General features: G+C 34.5%; 3 protein-coding genes and 1 pseudogene across 5 annotated transcripts; 3 read left to right on the forward strand and 1 right to left on the reverse strand.

Annotated features, from left to right (window-relative positions):
* The first annotated feature begins 235 nt into the window (after positions 1–235).
* LOC145041692 (protein BPS1, chloroplastic-like) lies at positions 236–2,441 on the forward strand. The gene is made up of 2 exons (XM_078989841.1): positions 236–544; positions 1,223–2,441. Exon 2 carries the CDS (start codon positions 1,241–1,243, stop codon positions 2,270–2,272), a length of 1,032 nt encoding a protein of 343 aa, XP_078845967.1. The 5' UTR covers positions 236–544; positions 1,223–1,240; the 3' UTR covers positions 2,273–2,441.
* Positions 2,442–5,568: 3,127 nt separating this feature from the next.
* Positions 5,569–7,326, forward strand: LOC145039533 (E-beta-caryophyllene synthase-like; annotated as a pseudogene).
* Positions 7,327–11,841: 4,515 nt separating this feature from the next.
* Positions 11,842–14,423, reverse strand: LOC145041693 (putative serine/threonine-protein kinase At1g01540). The gene is made up of 6 exons (XM_078989842.1): positions 13,675–14,423; positions 13,113–13,217; positions 12,903–13,025; positions 12,586–12,756; positions 12,352–12,481; positions 11,842–12,272 (listed from the first exon to the last, which is right to left on the reverse strand). Exons 1-6 carry the CDS (start codon positions 14,262–14,264, stop codon positions 12,042–12,044), a joined length of 1,350 nt encoding a protein of 449 aa, XP_078845968.1. The 5' UTR covers positions 14,265–14,423; the 3' UTR covers positions 11,842–12,041.
* Positions 14,424–15,696: 1,273 nt separating this feature from the next.
* On the forward strand, positions 15,697–18,732 carry LOC145041694 (uncharacterized). 3 transcript variants are annotated; one of them, XM_078989845.1, is made up of 3 exons: positions 15,697–16,795; positions 17,070–17,949; positions 18,033–18,732. In XM_078989845.1, exons 1-2 carry the CDS (start codon positions 15,825–15,827, stop codon positions 17,104–17,106), a joined length of 1,008 nt encoding a protein of 335 aa, XP_078845971.1. In that variant the 5' UTR covers positions 15,697–15,824; the 3' UTR covers positions 17,107–17,949; positions 18,033–18,732. The 3 variants fall into 3 exon arrangements, with proteins under 3 accessions (XP_078845971.1, XP_078845969.1, XP_078845970.1); XM_078989844.1 differs by having other exon boundaries at positions 15,927–16,795; positions 18,033–18,729; XM_078989843.1 differs by having other exon boundaries at positions 15,697–17,949; positions 18,033–18,730.
* Positions 18,733–19,856: the final 1,124 nt, after the last annotated feature.

A 19,856-nucleotide genomic window follows, 5' to 3' on the forward strand; every position in this document is an offset into this window, starting at 1 on the left:
TAAATTTAATATTTATATTTGTGAAACCACATAAACCGCACAAAAACCGCAAAACCGCCCGCACAAGGCCGCACCGCATAACACGGTTTCTTACCTTTGCGGTGCCCGAAAATAACGAACCGCAGGTTTGCAGTTTTGAGGATGAACCGTATCAAACCGTACCGCAAACAACCCTATTTTTATAATACAAAAAAGCAAACACGGCTAACGGGCTTTTGGTCAAAGTGACACAAAAAGTCTTGTAGAGTTGCTGAATTGCTGGATTATCAGGGCAACATCTCTTTGCGCCCCCTTTTTATCTTTCCAAGTCTATACTTTTATCAAATCGAATTTGGGTTGTTTTGAACCATACAACTTTTTTCAAGGGTTATCTGAATTCTACGTTTCATCTATCAATTTCAACGGAATTGGGGGTTTTCTTTAGTTGTTTTTATATAACTCCTTCTTCAGTTCATCATGGTTTCAGATATTCATACAGATTAAGCGTAGCTTAATTGGAGTTCATCACTTGAATTTCTCTGTACCCATCCAAGATCGTTTGTCGGTAAGATTTTCTCAATTTCCCCCTTTTGATGGATAAATTTCGCTTTTGACTGGCGCTTTATTAGTTTCGTCCTCGAATAAAATTTGTGTTCTAAACCTAGAGAATTCGCTTTATAAGATTGTCAGAGAAAGTATTTGGAATAAAATTGTAATAATTTTATAAATTTTAATCATCCCATTAGTTAACCTTTACATTTATAGTTGTTTTTTTTAGATTCATGGTGAATTTTGTAGTTCTAGATCATCATATGCTTCGATGTAATCATTTGTTGCCTTTTCTCAAATCAAGAATTATGAATATAATCTTGGATGGTGCCAGTTCCAATAATCAAGTCCAATAAATTATGGATCTACGAATTTTGTAATGATTTGAAATTGGTATATGGCCTTGTTTTCGAGTTATCCATTACTATGATGATAAAGCAGAAAACATAAATTTATTTATGATTTTGTTCAGTCACGGGTGCCAGCCATGGAAACAAAGATTTCTCCCCCGGCTCCTTGAAAAGCTAAATATGGAATTGAATTCCGTCCGTTTGGCAACCAAGCACTCCATGGAATGGAATCTCGAATTCCAATTCCGTCTTAATGCTCAAACCAAGCACACCCTTAGTCTCTCGGGTTCTTCTTTTCCGATCCGGTTCATATGTTTTCCTCTTGCAATTTTGTTTTTTTGCAGATACATCAAGATTCAACCATGAGTCGCTCAGAGGGACCCCACCGAGGATTTCTCCCAATTGGGAATCCCTTCAAGATGATGATGCCCAAAACCTCTCATCTCCCATCAACATTCCTAACTGCATTCGAGAAAAATCTAGCCAAAAGATTTCAACAATTAAAGCCAAATCATCCGAACGATGTCATCACCTTTTCATGGATGAAATCCGCATTATCTTCAATTTGTGATACACTTGATGACATAAGAAAACTCATTGTAGATCTAGAGCTTCCAATATGCAGCTGGGATATAAAATGGGTGGACATGTATTTAGACAACAGTTTAAATTTACTCGATTTTTGCAGTGCTTTTGGAACCGATATCGTGAGGCAAAGATTCAGTTACGTGATGCTAAAATGTGCATTACATGATCTTGATTCAGATAACCCACAAAAGCTAATGAAAGCATCTTCTTCACTTCACGAATGGAGACAATATCACAACTCTTATGACAACTCAAAGTTACAAGATTGTTGTGATGTTATATCCAAGCTTGAACAAACACTCAACTTGCCAAAAATCAAGAACATACCAAAAGCCAAAGATTTGGTTAGAGCCATGTATGGACTCAAGGTTCAGACCATGTTCATCTTTACCACATTTGTGGCTGCATTTTCTACTTTCCCTAGGGTTCTTGTTGAGTTGCAGGTTCCTAAACTGTATTTATGGCAAGAATCTTTTACAGAGTTGCAGGTGGTTGTCAATGGTGAAATCAAGAATGTATATAGTTCGAATGGGGTTTCTCCATTGATGGAGCTTCGAAGAATTGAGGAAAATGTGAAGAAGTTGTACCCTTTGCTTCATGATGGGTTGGGTGATGTTAAAGATGAAGTTTTTAAGAGTTATTGTTGTGAATTGATGGAGAATAATGAGAAGTTTTTGGTTGGGTTGGATGAGATCAAATCAGAAATGGATCGATTTTTTAAAGTTGTGGTGAGTGGTCGGATGGCGTTGTTGGATAATTTTCAACTGCAACGACCAAGGAGTGGGGTCCAACAGGTTAGAATGTGACTTCAAGGAATGTTTTTGTTGAATTGTATGTTTATATGTTTATATGTATTTTTCAGTCGATTATGTTGTGGAATTGTATGTGTTGTTTTTGTTGAGTTTTTTGGGTGTTGTTTTTGTTGTTGGATTATTATATATGTTATAGTTAGCATTAAATTTGTATTTGTGTTTATTGGCAATGTCATATGGATTAGTTTATTTTTAACCAAATTGTTTTTTTTTTTTATTTTTTTTATTTTTTATAATTGAGATTTTGGTTTTTTTAATAAAAAAACAAAATATACTCATTTTGATGATTTTTTTTTTCATTTACAAAAAAAAAATCAATATTAACATGTTTTAATACACTTTTTATAATCTTAGAACAAAAAATAATAAAATAATTATTTAATTAAATTGTCTATAATTTGTGTAATTTTAGAAATAGTATAAGTTGGTTACAATAACATTTACTTTTAATAAAAGATTGTATTGATTTACGTTGTTAATGAGACACAACACAGATTGGAACAGTTAGTTTAGAGGGAGTGATAGCACTCCTAGCATCTTGTCATATCATTTTTTTGTGTAACACGTCATCTTTTTGTCTCAACATTTAAATCTTAATATTTCATAGGGAGTGGTAACACTTCTAGGATACTATTTTTTTTTTCTTTTTCAAAATTAATTAAATTATATTTTTTAATAATTCTTTTAAACCACAAACAATTAATATCAAAAAATTATATTTTTAAAAACACAACATTTCATATTAAAATGAAAAAGTTTCAGTAAAATTTTGCAGAGGGTAATTCTAGAAATTTATGTTGTAAAAGAAATTATAAGTTGGGATCAAATCTATCATAAGATTAAAATCGAAGGACTAAAACTGCCAAATTGTGAAATCTGCATCATCTTACTACTTTGCTACCTAACTAACAAATTGATAATATATATTTTTTTTAACCTGTAAATTCCAATTTCATAGAGACAAACCTATTTGCCAATCATATTGTTCAATTTTTTTCTCTCTCCTCTCGCTAGACCCTTGACCAACTCCCGCTAAAGAGCTTCATAGCAAATATTGAGGAGTGGTATAACATCTCTTGACGAGACTGTTGGCTAGAGGGGTGGCGAGGCCACTCCCTCAAGCCTTATGTATGTATAAGAGAGAGACTAACACCATTATCAAATAGAATATTAATTATAATGGTCTTCGATTTTTTTTATCGGATATGATTTTTTGGACCAGACTTTCTTCAAATATATGATATTTTTTTTTCGAATTTGATTTCATACTGACCTTTGTTTTTAATAGACAAAACTTCAAAAATGGTCCCTGTGGTTTTCGAAAATATCAAGTTTAGTCACTAAGTTTAAAAAACCTCACAGATGGTCCCTGTGGTTTCAAAACTTTTAACAAATGATCCTTTTTGCTAACTCCGTTAACATTTAGCCGTTAAGTGAAGGGCAGTTCTGTTATTTCACAACCACAGGGACCATTTATGAAGTTTTGCCTTATTTTAAAAATAAAAAAATAATAAATATAGTTATTTAATATTAAAGGGCCCCACCCCTGTGTGTGTGTGTGTGTGTGAAGCAGTGGTGGGAATTTCATCTTCTTTCTCCGTCACCACTTACACCTCCGACGATCTTCTCAATGGAGAAGAAGAACTCCGTCACAAAAAAATCAAACCATACACTCCAAAATGGGAACCATCGTCCATGGCCACCATCGACGACCTAACTCTCACACTGATGTTCTTTCTCAGATCCCTGACTATGAAACAATCGATTTCAGTGGAGATAACGGACTGCTTCTCTAAATTCATAGTTGGATTAAAAACCCACAATGAACTCGCCATCAATTCTTGATCAAAACACAACAACATAATTCAAGATTTCTTGAGTTTTTCGTCATTCCCGGTGGTGTTCATCGTGTGTGTCCATTGTCCTTTTTAGCTGTTCCTGTCGGAGTAGAAACGGATCTTCAAGTCTGAACTGAAAACCATAAAACTGGTTTGGATCTTATGACTTCGGCAGATCTACAAGCTCCTTCGTTGAAGAAGAAAACCTCTTTGAATTGGATTTGGATGTGTCTTCTTCGGTGATTTCACAGCCTTCACCTTCATCTTCTTGGGTGTCTGTACACGGTCTCACCCAACCACCACCAAGTTTCAGCTCCACCCTATCACAGTCGGCACCCTCTACGAAATCCCCTTAATCACACCTGAGTTCATCCCAAAATTCATGTAACCCTCTTGCCCTCTTCCCATTCCGTTTTAGTTCCTAATTTTTCCTGCACTGTCGACGGGATGAAAGGGTAAGAGTGTTTCTTTGATGGAAATGGTGATGCCGGCGAGGTTTAAGATGTTAAAGATCATACAACTTCATATTTTTGCAGATGGGGTCATAATCTGGGCATATGAGTGTGTGTGTGTGAGTGTGAGAGAGAGAGAGAGAGAGAGAGAGAGAGAGAGAGAGAGAGAGAAAGGGTGGGGCCTTTTAATATTAAATAATTATATTTTTTTTCCTTTAAAAAAAATAAGGCAAAACCTCATAAATGGTCCGTGTGTATTGAAATAACGAAAATGCCCCTCACTTAACGGTATAAAGCTGACGGAGTTAGGTGGAATGACCATTTGTTAAAAGTTTTGAAACAACAGGGACTATCTGTGAATTTTTTTGAACTTAAGGACTAAACTTGATATTTTCGAAAACCACATGGACCATTTTTGAAGTTTTGTCTTTTTAATATCTCATAAGTGTTTTTGAGAAAAAGCCCTTATTGGTTTTGTAACTTTTTGAAAAGTGAGTTTCTAAAAGAGATGCTGACTTAAAAGGATAATATATTTTTTGGTTTGTACGTATTTAGTCACTGACTTTTTTTTCGTCCACATTTACCCTTTCAACTTGTTAAACTGTACACATTTAGTCCTTATGACCGGCTACTCCATGTTAGCTGGTAAAATGACTTAATATGATAATATATTTCTCACTTTGTACACATTTAGTCCTTAATATTTTTAGGTAAATGACATAAATGCCCTACAAACGTTCTAGGTTTTACCAATTTAGTCCCTAAAGTTTTTTTGTCGGGTATTATAGGTCTCTAAACTAGGATATGACCTGCTCTTTTAGTCATTGTCAACCCGTGATTGCCGGTTCAGTAACATTTTAGACCAAAAAAACTCATATTGTGCCCCTATAAAGCCAAAAAATAAGTTCGGGGATCAATTCATAAAAAATAATGATTTAAGTGATAGTTATGTTATAAAAGTGTAAATATTGGATAACTTTACGATGCAGCCCTCACTTTTATGACTTTGCAACTTAAAAACATAGCAAATGATCATGTGTGTAAGGACACGTCTCTTAAGATCCAGATAGAACAAGCACTATAACAACCTCTCTGGAAAAGGTTGCCAAGGCTTGAGACATTGCGTTACATACCCACCTATTAGAAAGAAGCTTCCCATAATGATCCCTTACAATAGTTTTCCATGATGGATTTCTATTTACTTCAATCCTTTCACAAAAAGGAGCTCAGGTAAATCAGCAAGTACGTAACCTAACAACTTCTATAGTTTTCTAATGTAAATGGACAGAGAACGGGTGAAACCTTGGTAATAATATTGGCTAGACCAATCATATTGATTAGATCAAAGGGTATATACTTAATCAATTAGTCTAATTAACTACTCTTCTTAATTTGTTAATCTACTCATTTAATTCTTCTTATGGTGGGCCATGCGCCTTCATGTGTCTAAATAAACGATGGAAGAATTTGGATTTAGAAAACATGCTACCTTATGTTTGCGACAGATTGGTAGAAGGCTACTTTTGGATATTGGCAGTCTATTTTGAGCCTCAATATTCTTGTGCTAGGATTTTTCTAATGAAAACATGCAATCTCGCTATCATATTGGATGACACGTATGATAACTATGGTACATACGAAGAGCTTGAGATATTCACCCAAGCTATTCAAAGGTATGTGATATGCATTAATTACTTAATAGCCAACGATACGTACAGGAGTTCCCATAATTCTTTAAATTAAACAACATTTTGACCATTTTAACTAATGTATATAGATGGTTGGCAAGCTGCATCGATACACTTCCTGAGTACATGAAATTCATATATCACGAACTTTTGGACGTTTACAAAGAAGCAGAGGAAGTACTAGAACCGAAAGGAAAAGCATATCATATTTACTATACCATGGAGATGGTATGCAGTACAAATATTAATTATTTACTATTACTATTAAATTATACTTCTATATCTCCTTGTATAAAAATTTAAGTACTTATGAAAATAATAATCTAATTATCAAGTGTTTCACGCATTTGTCAATTTGGTGAAAGAGTGCACTCGAAATCTCCTAATTGAAACAACATTTGAACCATTTGATTCCCAAACATTTTTTTGGCTTTCTGGGGGGCACAATGTGAGTTTTTTTGGTCTAAAAGGTCATTGAACCGACTATCATAGGTTGACAGGGACTAAAAGAGTAGGTCATATTCTAGTTTAAGGACCCATAAAACCCGACAAAAACTTTAGGGACTAAATGGGTAAACCGTAGAAAGTTTGTAGGTCATTTATGTCATTTTCCCTAATATTTTTGTATACATTTAGTCCTTAATATTTTTTTTTTTGTTGCAAAATAAGTCATTTTTATTTTTGTACTTATGATTTCTTTAGTTTTTTCTCACGACATCTTACGTGGGATAACTATATGGTGGTGGGATAGGTTGAGATTGTCCTACTATATGTTGTAGGCCAAGATACCTGGTGCGGGTCGACTGTAAGTTATAGGCACGGAGGCTCGAGAAGAGCGGTTGGGTTAAGGCTACATGCCAACAAACCCGGGTATTCCAATCTGATGACTGATTGGTCCTGATGCATGTTGACATTCCAATCTGATGACTGATTGGGCCAAGGTATTCCAATCTGATGAATGTGGGACCATTATGCATGATAATACGTATGTTGTATCGGAAACTCACTAAACTTTATGCTTACCCAGTTGTTTATGTTTTCAGGTTTTATCGTTGATCGTAGGAAGGTGAAGGCATGAATGTACACACTCATCAACAGTATTGAGGATTCCGTGTTTCTTATATTACTCTGATTTTCGATAAATGTATTTTGAAATAAACGTTTTTTTCTTAATAATGAATTTATAATTAGGGACTTTTGCCTTATCTAAAAATGAAAAATTTTGTTCGTAAAAATGAGACGTTACACATAAACATCGACAGCCTCACACACTTCATCAATGATTGTCCCACATAAGATGTCGCGAGAAAACCTAAAGAAATCATTCATAAGTATTGAATGAGTACAAAAACAAAAAAGATTTATTTTGAAACAAAAAATATTAAGGACTAAATGTATACAAAAATAATAAGGACTAAATGTGTACAAGTTAGAGATATATTACCGTATTAAGTCTTTTTTTTTACTAATTTGGAGTAACCGGTCATAATGACTGAATGTGTACAATTTAGCAAGTTGAAGTGGGTAAATATGGACGAAAAAAAAAACTAAGCGATACAAATCGAAATATATATTATCCTTTTAAGTCATTATCCATTTCTAAAAAAAATTGGGTTGGTATTTATTTATTTATTTTAACCGATGGACATCGTTAGTTTATCAAGACATTATTCTAATTTATGCTATTTGTAAAAAATATGAGGGTGTGGTAGTTTAGATTGCTACCGGCAAAATTCATACAAACTTAATTTTGACCATCGGTGAATTTCCACTATCGACACTATATTGCCGGTAAAACCAAGGGTGAAGGGCGGTAATAACCGCCGATAACGACTACCATATAAGATTGACAGCAATGAAAACACTATCACACTCCACAACTTTAAAAAGTGTTTGACTTACATTTTTAGGAATAAAATGATAAAAAAAAACATAATTATTAGGGTAATTGAAGGGGTATGTTTGTAATTTTCTAGTTAATAAGACAAAAAACCATTAAAAAGTTAAAGTTGCGTTTAGTTGTGGAAAAATAAGCCGTTTCTGGAAAAAAAAAAAAAAAAAACATCCAAGAACAATGAGAATTTTGAAAACGCATTTAGTTCGTCTATTTTTTTAGATATTCCATGGAAAATGAAAATTTTCCGTTTTCTAAAATTATAAAGAAGTTGAAGATTTTTGGAAAACCAATAATCATTATTTTCCACATTTTTCTAACTTTAAATTTTATCTAAAATATAAGCACACCTCCATTCCCACCTTTACATACCCTCACTTTAACACTCCAATCCACCACACCCTTACCTACCCATACCCACCCACACCGAAGCCCCCCAACACCCACCCACAAACAAACACCCATCCCAACCCCCACCCACCCCTAAAACACATACACACATAGCCACAAACACACACCCACCCCCACCCCTACAAACACATACACACACCTACCCACACACATACACCCACACACCCAACACTACTACCATAATCATCGACTTACCATCACCATCACCAACACCACTACCCCATCACCAGCATCACCACAACTGCCACAATTGTCGCCGCCACCACCACCGCCGCCACCCCGCTGCCGTTGTCATCACCACCACCGTCGCCATGATCGACACCACCACTGCCAGTGGTTTCCGCCCCCACCCCACCCACACCTTACCACCGCTATCGTTTTAATGAAACGGATAGAAAAATACATATTTAAACATGTTTTCTAATTTTTTAAAACTGAAAATGAAAAATGAATAAATTTTAACTAAATGCTTTTTCTAAATTTTCCAATGAAAACTGAAAACAAGAAACAAAAACTGAAAAGGGAAAACGAAAAACAGAAAATGAAAACTGTTTTTCCGTAACTATTTAGTTGCGGAAAAATTAGCTGTTTTCCGGGAAATTTTTCCAAGAAAAATGAGAATTTTGAAAATATGTTTAGTTCGCCTATTTTTCTAAATTTTCCGTTTTCTAAAATTATAAAAAAAAGTTAGAAATTTTTGAAAAACCGATAATCATTGTTTTTCATATTTTGCTAATTCCAAAATTTATCTAAAATATAAACACACACTCACTCTTACCCCATCCACTTTTACATACCCCCACATTAACACCCCAATCCACCACACCCACCCACCCCCTACACACATACACCTACACACACAAGCACCCCCCCCCTCCCCCCCACACACACACACAACCACCTCATCCCCACAAACACATCCACCTACCCAACACTACTACCATAATTATCGACCTACCGCCACCATCACCACCATTGCCACAATTGTTGCAGCCACAGCCGCCGTTGACCCGCTACCGCCACCGCCCCCACCCCATCCTAATACTGCTACCGTTTTTTAAAAATAAAAACCAATAAAAAAACATACATCTAAACATATTTTCTAATTTTCTAAAACTGAAAATGAAAAATGAAAAAGTTTTTACTAAATGCGTTTTCTAAATTTTCCGATGAAAATGAAAATGGAAAACGAAAAACACAAAATGAAAATTGTTTTTCCGTAACTAAACGCAATCTAAGGTTATGTTTAGTTATGGAAAAACAAATTTGATTTTCCGTTTTTCGTTTACCCTTTTCATTTTTCATTTTCCACTTCCAGTTTTCATTTTAAAATTTAGAAACACATTTAGTTAAAACTTATTCATTTTTTATTTTTAGTTTTCAAAAATTAAAAAATATGTTTAAATGTGTATTTTTCTATCGGTTTTAATTTTTATAAAACGGTAGCAATGGTAATGTGGGTGCAGTTGTGTTTTCGTGGGGGCATGGATGTATGTTTGTGGGGGTAAGAGGTGTGTGTGTGTGGGTGGGTGGGGGGGGGGGGGTGGGTTAAGATAGGAGTAGGTAGAGGTGGGTGGGATAAGAGTTGGTATGTGTATTTACATTTTAGAAAAAAATTGAAATTAGAAAAATATGGAAAACAATAATTATCGGTTTTCAAAAATTTTCCGTGAAAAATTTAGAAAAATAGACAAAATAAACTTTCATTTTTCTTTAATTTTTTTTCTTCAGAAAAGAACATATTTTTCCGCAACCTGACATGATCTGCCCTCACACAAGGCCAACTAGTTACCAATTGAGCCTAGGGTTGTTCACTGTTCGGATAAAACCGAATTATCCAATTGAACAATTTGGTTCGGATATTCGGATTTTTTGATTGGTTTTCAACAAAACCGAATTATTATTTTGGATTTCGGATTGGTTTTGGTTTATAAAATAAGAACCGAATAATCCAAAAAAACCAAATAAATATTTATGATTTATCTATTTATAATATATATATATATCTATAGTTATTTATTAATTTTGTAATTTATTTTTTCAAATAGATTCAAAACATTTCACCCGATAAAAAAACATGTATATGCATTTTCTCTCAAAAGTTTTCTATCTATAAAATATTTAACTATAATATATCTTCTTATTAGTTGTTTATAAAATTCAAATTACAACTAAATAATTTGTTTTTGCTTCTTGTGTAAAGTTGGGTAATATTATAATTATATGTCGTGTTAAAGTGTTTCGGTTTTTGAAAACCGAATTATAAAAACCGATCCAACCGAATTGTAATTGGTTCGGATCGGATCGGATTTGAATTTAGTTTGGACTATTCGGATTCATGTTTTGAAAATCGAAATCAATTTGGATTCACTTGATTGGATCGGATCAAACCGATCCATCCAAACGAACACCCCTAATTGAGCCAAAAGCTTTATATAAAACGTGAGTATTTATATTGACAGATCCGTTACATTGATGGTAGTACCTTTCGTGAAATGTAATATTTTAAGGCTTGAGGAGTGGTGTCACTGAAAACGCACTCCCTCCTATACCACGTAGATGTCAACTCATATCTTTTATCATTTTATCAATTTGAAACCACAAGGTGAGAGTGTAATATGTTAGGAGAGAGAAAAAAAAAAAGATTGGTTGAGAGAGAGAGAGAGAGAGAGAGAGAGAGAGTAGAGTGCACCCCTGGAAAGCCGCACTGCGGCCTAGACTTCACCTGGACTGCAACCGAGGGCGGTGTGTGTGATGATGTGGCGGGTGGGATGCGGTTTAGACCGCATCCACTTCCTTTGGTCTAATGCACGGTGAAGACAAGGACTGACAATTTATGATTTTAATGCATAATGAAGTTGTTTTGTGGACAAGGACTGACATTGCAAAATCTAAGACGATGTACAAGTACACCCATCCTTTGCACGATGTACAAACCAGCATAGCTTATTGCTTAGAATAAATGAGTTACCTTTTCCGATGAAGAATATAGCTGGCAAATAAGGTTCCATCACATTTATGCTATTCCAATAATACAATGTACAGTTTTCATTGAATGATGTACAATTCCATATGCTGACAAAAAGACTTGCTTTACCTTCTTCCTCGTTCCTCAAATCAAAAAATAGCTGGCAAATGGCCCACCACCCCACCACTTGCAAAATCCACTTTCTTTTGCAATTCCAATCTCTTTACTTTGATTTACGATTCATTTGTACAAAAGGATCAAATGATTCAGCCAAGAGTACATCCTACATAATCTAAATAAAAGTGTAACACATGAAAGAATACTAATTGAATTAATATGTGAATAACATTACATACATGTGTGCTCCAATAGTCATGTAACTTTAGGAAACTCTTAAACATATATATATATATATATATATATATATATATATATATATATATATATATATATATATATATATATATATATATATATATATATATATATATATATATATAAAACAATATTTATTATCTACTACGATTGTCGTCTCTATGAAAGAGCAAATCATCAGCCTCAAGCATGTGAATAACGTGTCCCATTTTGGGTCTTTTTTGTGCATCTGGATCTACACACCGAAGAGCAACCAAAAGTATACGTTTTAACGCTTTTGAAGATGGTATTTCGGGTAACTTTGGATCCACCACATCTTCAGCTTTTCGGTTTCCCACCATTGTCTTCAACCATTCCACCAAATTCACCTACAATAATAATAACATCAGTCTCAGTATCAGTACCATTTATCTGTCATGTCATGAGGCTGGAGATCTATGAACTAACCTCTCCTTGAGGTCGAGCATAATCAACGGGACTTCTTCCGGAAATGATCTCCATAATTAGTACGCCGAAGCTATATACATCACTCTTCTCGTTTAACATACCCGTGCAAGCATACTCTGGTGCAACATATCTAACAATTGGTAGTAATTATTTTTTTGGACAAGAAAAAAACATGAGAATTTGTAGTAAAATGGATTAAGAAAAGGGTTTACGTAAAATTATGAAGGAAATTACCCGAAAGTTCCCATTACACGAGTCGTAACATAACTGCTTTCTGAACATAAAAGCTTGGCAAGACCAAAATCGGAAACTTTAGCATTCCAATGACGATCGATTAATATGTTGCTCGATTTTATATCCCGATGGACCACTTTTGGTTCAAGACCCTCGTGAAGATACGCCAAACTGTAAAAAAAATGTTAAAAAATATAAACAATTGACTGACATAAGGGTCCACTGTCCACAAGGAACCAAATCCACATTGGAATTGGAATTCTCGACTTCCAAGACTAAAAAAGCCCTTGAACAAGTTTTGAAAATGACGGATTTACCCTTTTGCGGTTCCCAAAATGATGTTCATGCGGATAGCCCAAGTTAACGGGCTAACATCTCCAACCTCTCCGTGAATCCATTGGTCCAAATTCCCGTTATCTACATACTCATAAACGAGCATCCTATAAACAAAGATAATATGAGAAATGATTCATAATGTTTGATGTGATTATTATGATTTATGCAATTAGATAATATAAAATTGTTACCTATAGGCTCCCTCAACACAATATCCTAGCAAGCGAACAAGATTTTTGTGTCTTACACGCCCGATTGCATCCACCTCTACTTTGAACTCTCTCTCAGCTTGACCCCTGATGTTTAATCATTCCATTCAAAAAAAAAATCAAAAATAAAAAAGAAAACTGATAAAACAGAACATCCAAACCATGTTTATTTAAGGAAAAAAAATAGTGCACAATCAATTATCGAATTGTGGGTAAACAGTAGCTAAGATTTTCTAATTATTGATGCTATAAGGAGCTGACATTTGAATTTAATTATTATAAAGGCACCATTGATTGCTACCTTTGAAAGAAAAGGACACAATTGATACCACTGTTGAAGAACAACATGAACATCATATCAGAGATTACCTTGATAAAGTCCAATATATTTGGACCTTAAATTATGACTAATGAAGAAGAATCACGATTGAATGCATTTGTTATCTAATTATGGGCAATTGTGAAACAGAATTTTGATTTTTTGCTAACATGATCAACTGTAAAATCAAATTTAGAGATGATAAGGTGATAGTAATGTAATTACCTGTTATTTAACAAGTTTTTGACTGCAACACGAGTATCATCCCCCAACACACCGCTATAAACGATGCCATAACCACCTTCTCCGATAACATTTTCATCGGAAAGTCCATTCGTCGCCGCTTCAAGCTCCCGGAGCGTATACCACCGGCCCCATCCTAGATGCGAAACCTCGGGCAAAGAAGGCACACTACTGCCACCACCGCACGACGGTGCTTCGATACTTGTTGCTCTACTCTCACCGCTCGACTGCCGATCGGAGAAAACCACCCGGTGCTCCGACTTCCCTAAATCGATTTGAATCTCCGGCACAGGTAGACGGTGATCCACCGCCGCTATTGCGTCATGATGGAAGATCTCTTGTATATCCTTTGACACAGCGGTAGTTAGGGTTTGGGTTTGTTCAAATTTCTTCTTTCTTTTATTCGACGGAGAGTTTCGTCGGCGAGAGGTGATACAGAGGGAGAGAAGAAACAGTAGGAGAACAATGATAACTCCGACGAAGATTCCGACGACGACCCATAGCCTAAGACCGAATATCGAGGTGGGTTTTGAGAGCTCGCTGTTTATAAACGCTTTATCATACAGCGACATTTTGATACTGTTAGAGCGTAATTATGCAAGCAACGGAACATGTGTTCTGTTTAGCCGGAAAATAATGTCTCCGGCGATTATGCAATATTTTTCCGACAAGTCTTGTCTTCGGTCTTCAGACTCTTCACTAAATGAGTAAGCTGCGTTTCTCTCTTCTCTCTACAAATAAGGGCTTAAGTTGGTTTAATTACACATTTTACCCCTTTGTTACATAAATTGCCACGTAAATGACCGTTAGATAATTAATAATTTAAATATTAATTTTAGTTAGCTTAATGGGAAAATATGTCATGTAGTCGATGTCTTGATGATAAGATTTTTGTTTTCAGTAAATATAACGGATAGCTAGTATATATAAATAGTTGTTAATTTTTAAATATATAAAATTATATAAAAATCTAAAATCTAAAATTTTAAAAATCTATTTGAAATAGTTTTTAAATTATATTTTTTTATTTAAAATAAAAACTAAAAGCATCTATTATAAAATAGAAATTTTACTTTTCTTGAGATTTTTTCTTAAAAATAAAAACTTTAAAAAACACCAAAGACGTCCATTTTCTAATTTGAGACAAATCATAAATTTTTTGAATTAAATCAGTTGTAATTCTGCTAATAAAAAACGATGGCGACAAATTATAGCTATGCAAAACGTATACCATTAGTCAATTTAGATGGAGACAACTTGCCTCCTTAATTAGGTATACATCTACCCACGGATTCCATAGTAGAACTAATTTATTTATTTTTATAAATAAAACACCAACCCAATTAATTATAATTCTACTTGATGATACATGTGATTAATATTATCATAAATCAAATAACCATCTCTGTGTTACATTATATTTCTTCTATTTTGCATAATCAAAGATTATTCGTCCCCTCAAAATAAATTATAAAAGAAAACAGCACTTTGTTTATATCGTTTGAAATCCATCATCTTTTTCCATGCAAACCTTTTATTGCTACATTTATTTCTTTGTTTATTAACAATCAATATAATATATTTTGATGATTTTCTATTCTAGTTATTTGATTATTAATAAAACAGATTATTTTTTATATTAATGTGCAACTTGATATATAGTATAATAAAAGAAAGAGAAATTTACAAAAATAGCCATTTACACTAATAACATTGCAAAAATAGCCAAAAAAAATCGAAATTACAAAAATGACCACCCATTTCGCAGATGAGAAGGTCCCATCTGCGAAATGGGCTTCTCATCTGCGAAAGTACAAGTGCCTAAAGCATAACTATGCTTTAGGTGCTTGTACTTTCGCAGGTGGTTTTTTTTTTTTTTTTTTTTTTTTTTTTTTTTTATAAATTTTTTGCTGTATATATAGGGGTAATTTCGCAGATGGAATAGGTCCATCTGCGAAATCCTTTGACTCTATCTGCGAAATCGTTGTTATTTTTGTATTTTTTTTTTTAGGTTGACTATGAAATGGTTTGTTTTGACTACGAAATCAGGTTGCTATATAAATAGTTTTGTAGAAAAAATATCATTTTGGTTGTTATTTGTTTAGGAACTCTCTCTACAATTTGCTCAAAAAATGATTGAATATATGGTTTGTCTTGTAACCGGTGGGAGATGGCAAGTTAATGGAACTAATCTGGAATACATATGTCCACAGGGAGGTATTTTTGAACTTGCTTTGATATTTTCTGAGTATATTAGTTATAGTGATTTTGTATCTTTGGTAAGAAGCAAAATTGGTTTGTTAGACAAATATAGAATTAGTCTTCGTTTCCACCATCCTGAATTAAATTATTATATAGCTATAGTTGAAGACATGGATGTTAGAATGTTGATAAACGTAATCAAATGTAGTGGAGGAAGGGCTGTGAAAGTGTTTGTGGTGGTTGATGAAGTTGAGGAGGTTAATGGGGGTGGTGAAATTGGAAACCAGGTTGTTGGTAATTTATGCAGTTATAAAGGGAGCAACGATCCGATAGGTACTTTCAATACTCCTAGTGTACCTCAGTTTCACAGTGTTGCTGAAAATGTTAATGTTAGTTATTCACCTATTCACTATGTGGAACCTGAGAATTACAAGTCTGTTGGTGATGATGATGTTGGTGCATATCTTAATCATGTGGGTGGTCGTTGTGATGATGTTTCCGAACAAGAAGTTAAACTTATGAATAGGCGTGTGGTAGATAAAACAAAAAAGAAAAAAAATTCAAGTCAAAAAAATGAAAAAAATCATGTTTACGGGCATTATGTTGATGTTGGTGATGTATGTTTAGATATAAGCGAGCTACAAAGCAATTCCGATAGAGATGAGTTGGGTGATGAAGTTAAAGCTAAGTTTCCCGATAACCTTTTTCACGGTATGCCCCCTGTACCAGCATGGCCAGTTGATATTAATGAAGATATCCCAACACAGATGGTAGACATGAATCTTCAAAAGATTCAATGTGAGAGTATATTTAAGAACAAAGAACTTTTAAAGCGGTGTATTGGTAAAAAATGTCTTCGAGAAGGTTTCCAGACGAGGACAAGTAGATCCACCAAATCAAGGTATGAAGCTGTGTGTGTTTCGAAAAATTATTCTTGGTTACTAAGAGCAAAAGCAATTAAAAATTCTGATGGTCTTTTCCAAGTGAATAAATTTGTTGATGTACACACATGTTCTTCAACATTGTTGCAACCTAATCATCGACAAGCAAACAAATATGTTTTGGGTGAATATGTTGCTGATGTTTTGGCTGAAGACTATAGTAGAGTTTATCGGGGAAAAGAAATTGTTAATGATATGAATGCTCAATTGAATATCAATATCTCATACCATCAGGCATGGCGTGCGAAGCAATATGCATTGTTGTCGTTAAGGGGTTCGAAAGAGGATTCTTTTACCAAACTTCCGGCGTATTGTCACAACTTGGCCAAACATAATCCGGGTACTGTCACACATATTAAAACAGATGTTGATGATCGCTTTGAGTTTTTGTACGTCGCACTCGGTTGCTCGGTTAGTATTATCATATTATATTAATTTTTAATTTTTATTTTGGTGTTATACAATGTATGGTAGGTACGCGCTTTTGTCAATTTTTATAAACCGACCCTAGTAGTAGATGGAGCTCACCTAAAGGGCGAGTTCAAAGGTACCATGTTACTTGCAGTTACTAAGGATGGACAAAACCAAATATTATCGGTTGCATATGGTATATGCAAAAATGAGTGTACCGATTCTTGGACATGGTTTTTTCAAAAACTACGTGATTGCATAGGAAATATGCAGGAGCTTACAATTATATCTGATAGGTCTCCATCTATAGCAACATCCGTTGCCAACGTTTTTCCTTACGCTCATCATGGAATATGTTGTGTCCATTTGTATTTCAACATAGTCTCTAGATTCGGCAAGAGTAAGACGGTTAAAGGAATTTTTTGGGAGGCGTGTAGGGCGTACACAGTTGATGCTTTTGATGCCGCCATGGATGTTATGAAAAAGACAAAAGAACCAGTATGGGAGTATTTGAAAAGTATAAATCCAGAAACTTGGTCCAGAGCACATTTTAAAGGGAACCGATACAATCTTATGTCGTCCAACAGTGTGGAGTCTATAAATGCATTATCTAGACACGCACGTAAGGTGCCAATACTTATGTTGATCGATTTTTTTCGTGCTACAATGCAACAATGGTGGTTTCAAAGACGTAACTTTGCAGGTATTAAGTAAAATTTTAATATTAATGTTTTATTAATTTTGATGTTATTGATATTAACTTCTTCATTTTGGCTCTTTTTTTAGCGGAAGCAACAACAATTCTTACCCCTTGGGCGGATGAAATTGTAAAAGAGAACAAGAAAAGTTTTAGCAAATGGGATGTTCGCATGATCTCAAATACGAAATGTGAGGTAAAAAAGGGGGCACAAAATGTGATTGTTGATTTCAAACATATGACATGTACATGTAGGCATTGGCAACTTGATGGGATACCTTGTGGTCATGTCATAAGATGTTTAATAGTGAACAATTACGAAGACTGCTCGAGGTATGCATTAAATGCTTACTTTAACGAAACACTGAGGAAAACATATGAGGAATCAATAAACCCTCTGCCAAAGCCATCCGAATGGGAGATCCCCGATGATTTGATGATTGTTAAGCCACCAATAATGGATAAACGTCAGCCAGGCAGGCCAAGAAACATAGACCGCATTCCATCCCAAGGCGAGGGTCCAATTATAAAAGAGTGTTCTACATGTGGTCAAATTGGACACACGAGAAATAATTGTACTGGAAGGGCGTTTGGTAGCGGAGCACGTCACATAATTTCTACTGCAGAAATGGCATTTAATATTGGTGGTTCAGCGAGTTGCTCACAAACCTATAACGCTGATTTTGATATAAAACATCCTTGAAATGAAGAGTAATGACGAGTTGTTAACTTATTATGTATTGTAATATTTTTATTAAATCTTACAAGACGTTGCTATGCTTTCATATTTTTGTTTAGTTTGTTGATTATATCAATTAGTGAAGACTTTATATTAAAAAATATAGTTTGCAGATTTTTTTTAACAGTTACAACATGTTATTTAAAAAAACAACAAACGATCCTTTTGCAACCTAATCTGTAAGTAATTTTAAAACTCAGGGAACTGCAACGGGTACTTATCTTTCTCCATTGTTATATAGTCATCCCTAATTCTCATTTTGTCTTCGAAACGATCCTTTTTTACCATAATGTGTATCAACTGCTCATCCTTCTCAGCAAGCCGTTTTTCAGTGGTGTAAAAAAGGGTCTACTGAATTACAATAATAACAATCTACTTCGTTGCATGAGCAAATTTCGATTTTGTGTGAGGAAGTCATAATAAAGTCGATATTGTATTAAACTAGACAGTAATGACAAGTCCAACTTTGAAATGACTAGAGATAAATTACAGTTTGACATGACAAAACACTGTAGTAACCTGTAGAGATAGACAGTAATGACAAGTCACTGTAGTAACCTGCACATAACAGTGGGGCCCTTAAGGGACAAGAGATAAATTACAGTTTGACATGACAAAACACTGCATAAAGCTGAAAATCGTAGTCCAAATATAACCATTTCGTAGTCATAGTATTAATTCATAGTCTATTTACTTATATAAATAGATGTTTAAGATCTAAAAACCAAACACCCGAATCACCTAAACGAAACGAATTCCCATTATTAGAAATGTCGTCGAATGCAGCAAGTTCTTCGAATGAAGTACCTGGTTCCAATTCTGAAAGGCCATGGACGACAAACGAGGTGTTAGTTCTAACACGATGCTGGCTAAGTGTTAAGGATGGTGTATGTTTACTTGCTCCCCCGCATTGCCTAATTGGTGATGAATGGAGTCGCATCACATCTTTGTTTAACCATGAGATGGGAGAAGGGCAAAAAAGAGAAAAATCAGATGTTGTTACTAAGTGGACGGATGTAAAGGAAGAAGTGACATGGTTCAATCGAGCATGTGGTTATGCGAAACATAACAATGTTCGTTATCGTGACGAAGAAGAGTTCTTGGAAGTTGTTACAGAGTCTTACATCTGTCAGCATGACGGCAGAGACTTCGAATATGAGGAAGTTTGGAAGGT

The sequence above is a fragment of the Lactuca saligna genome, chromosome 4 (assembly GCF_052625555.1).
Source record: "Lactuca saligna cultivar CGN05327 chromosome 4, ASM5262555v1, whole genome shotgun sequence".
Lineage (NCBI taxonomy): Eukaryota > Viridiplantae > Streptophyta > Magnoliopsida > Asterales > Asteraceae > Lactuca > Lactuca saligna.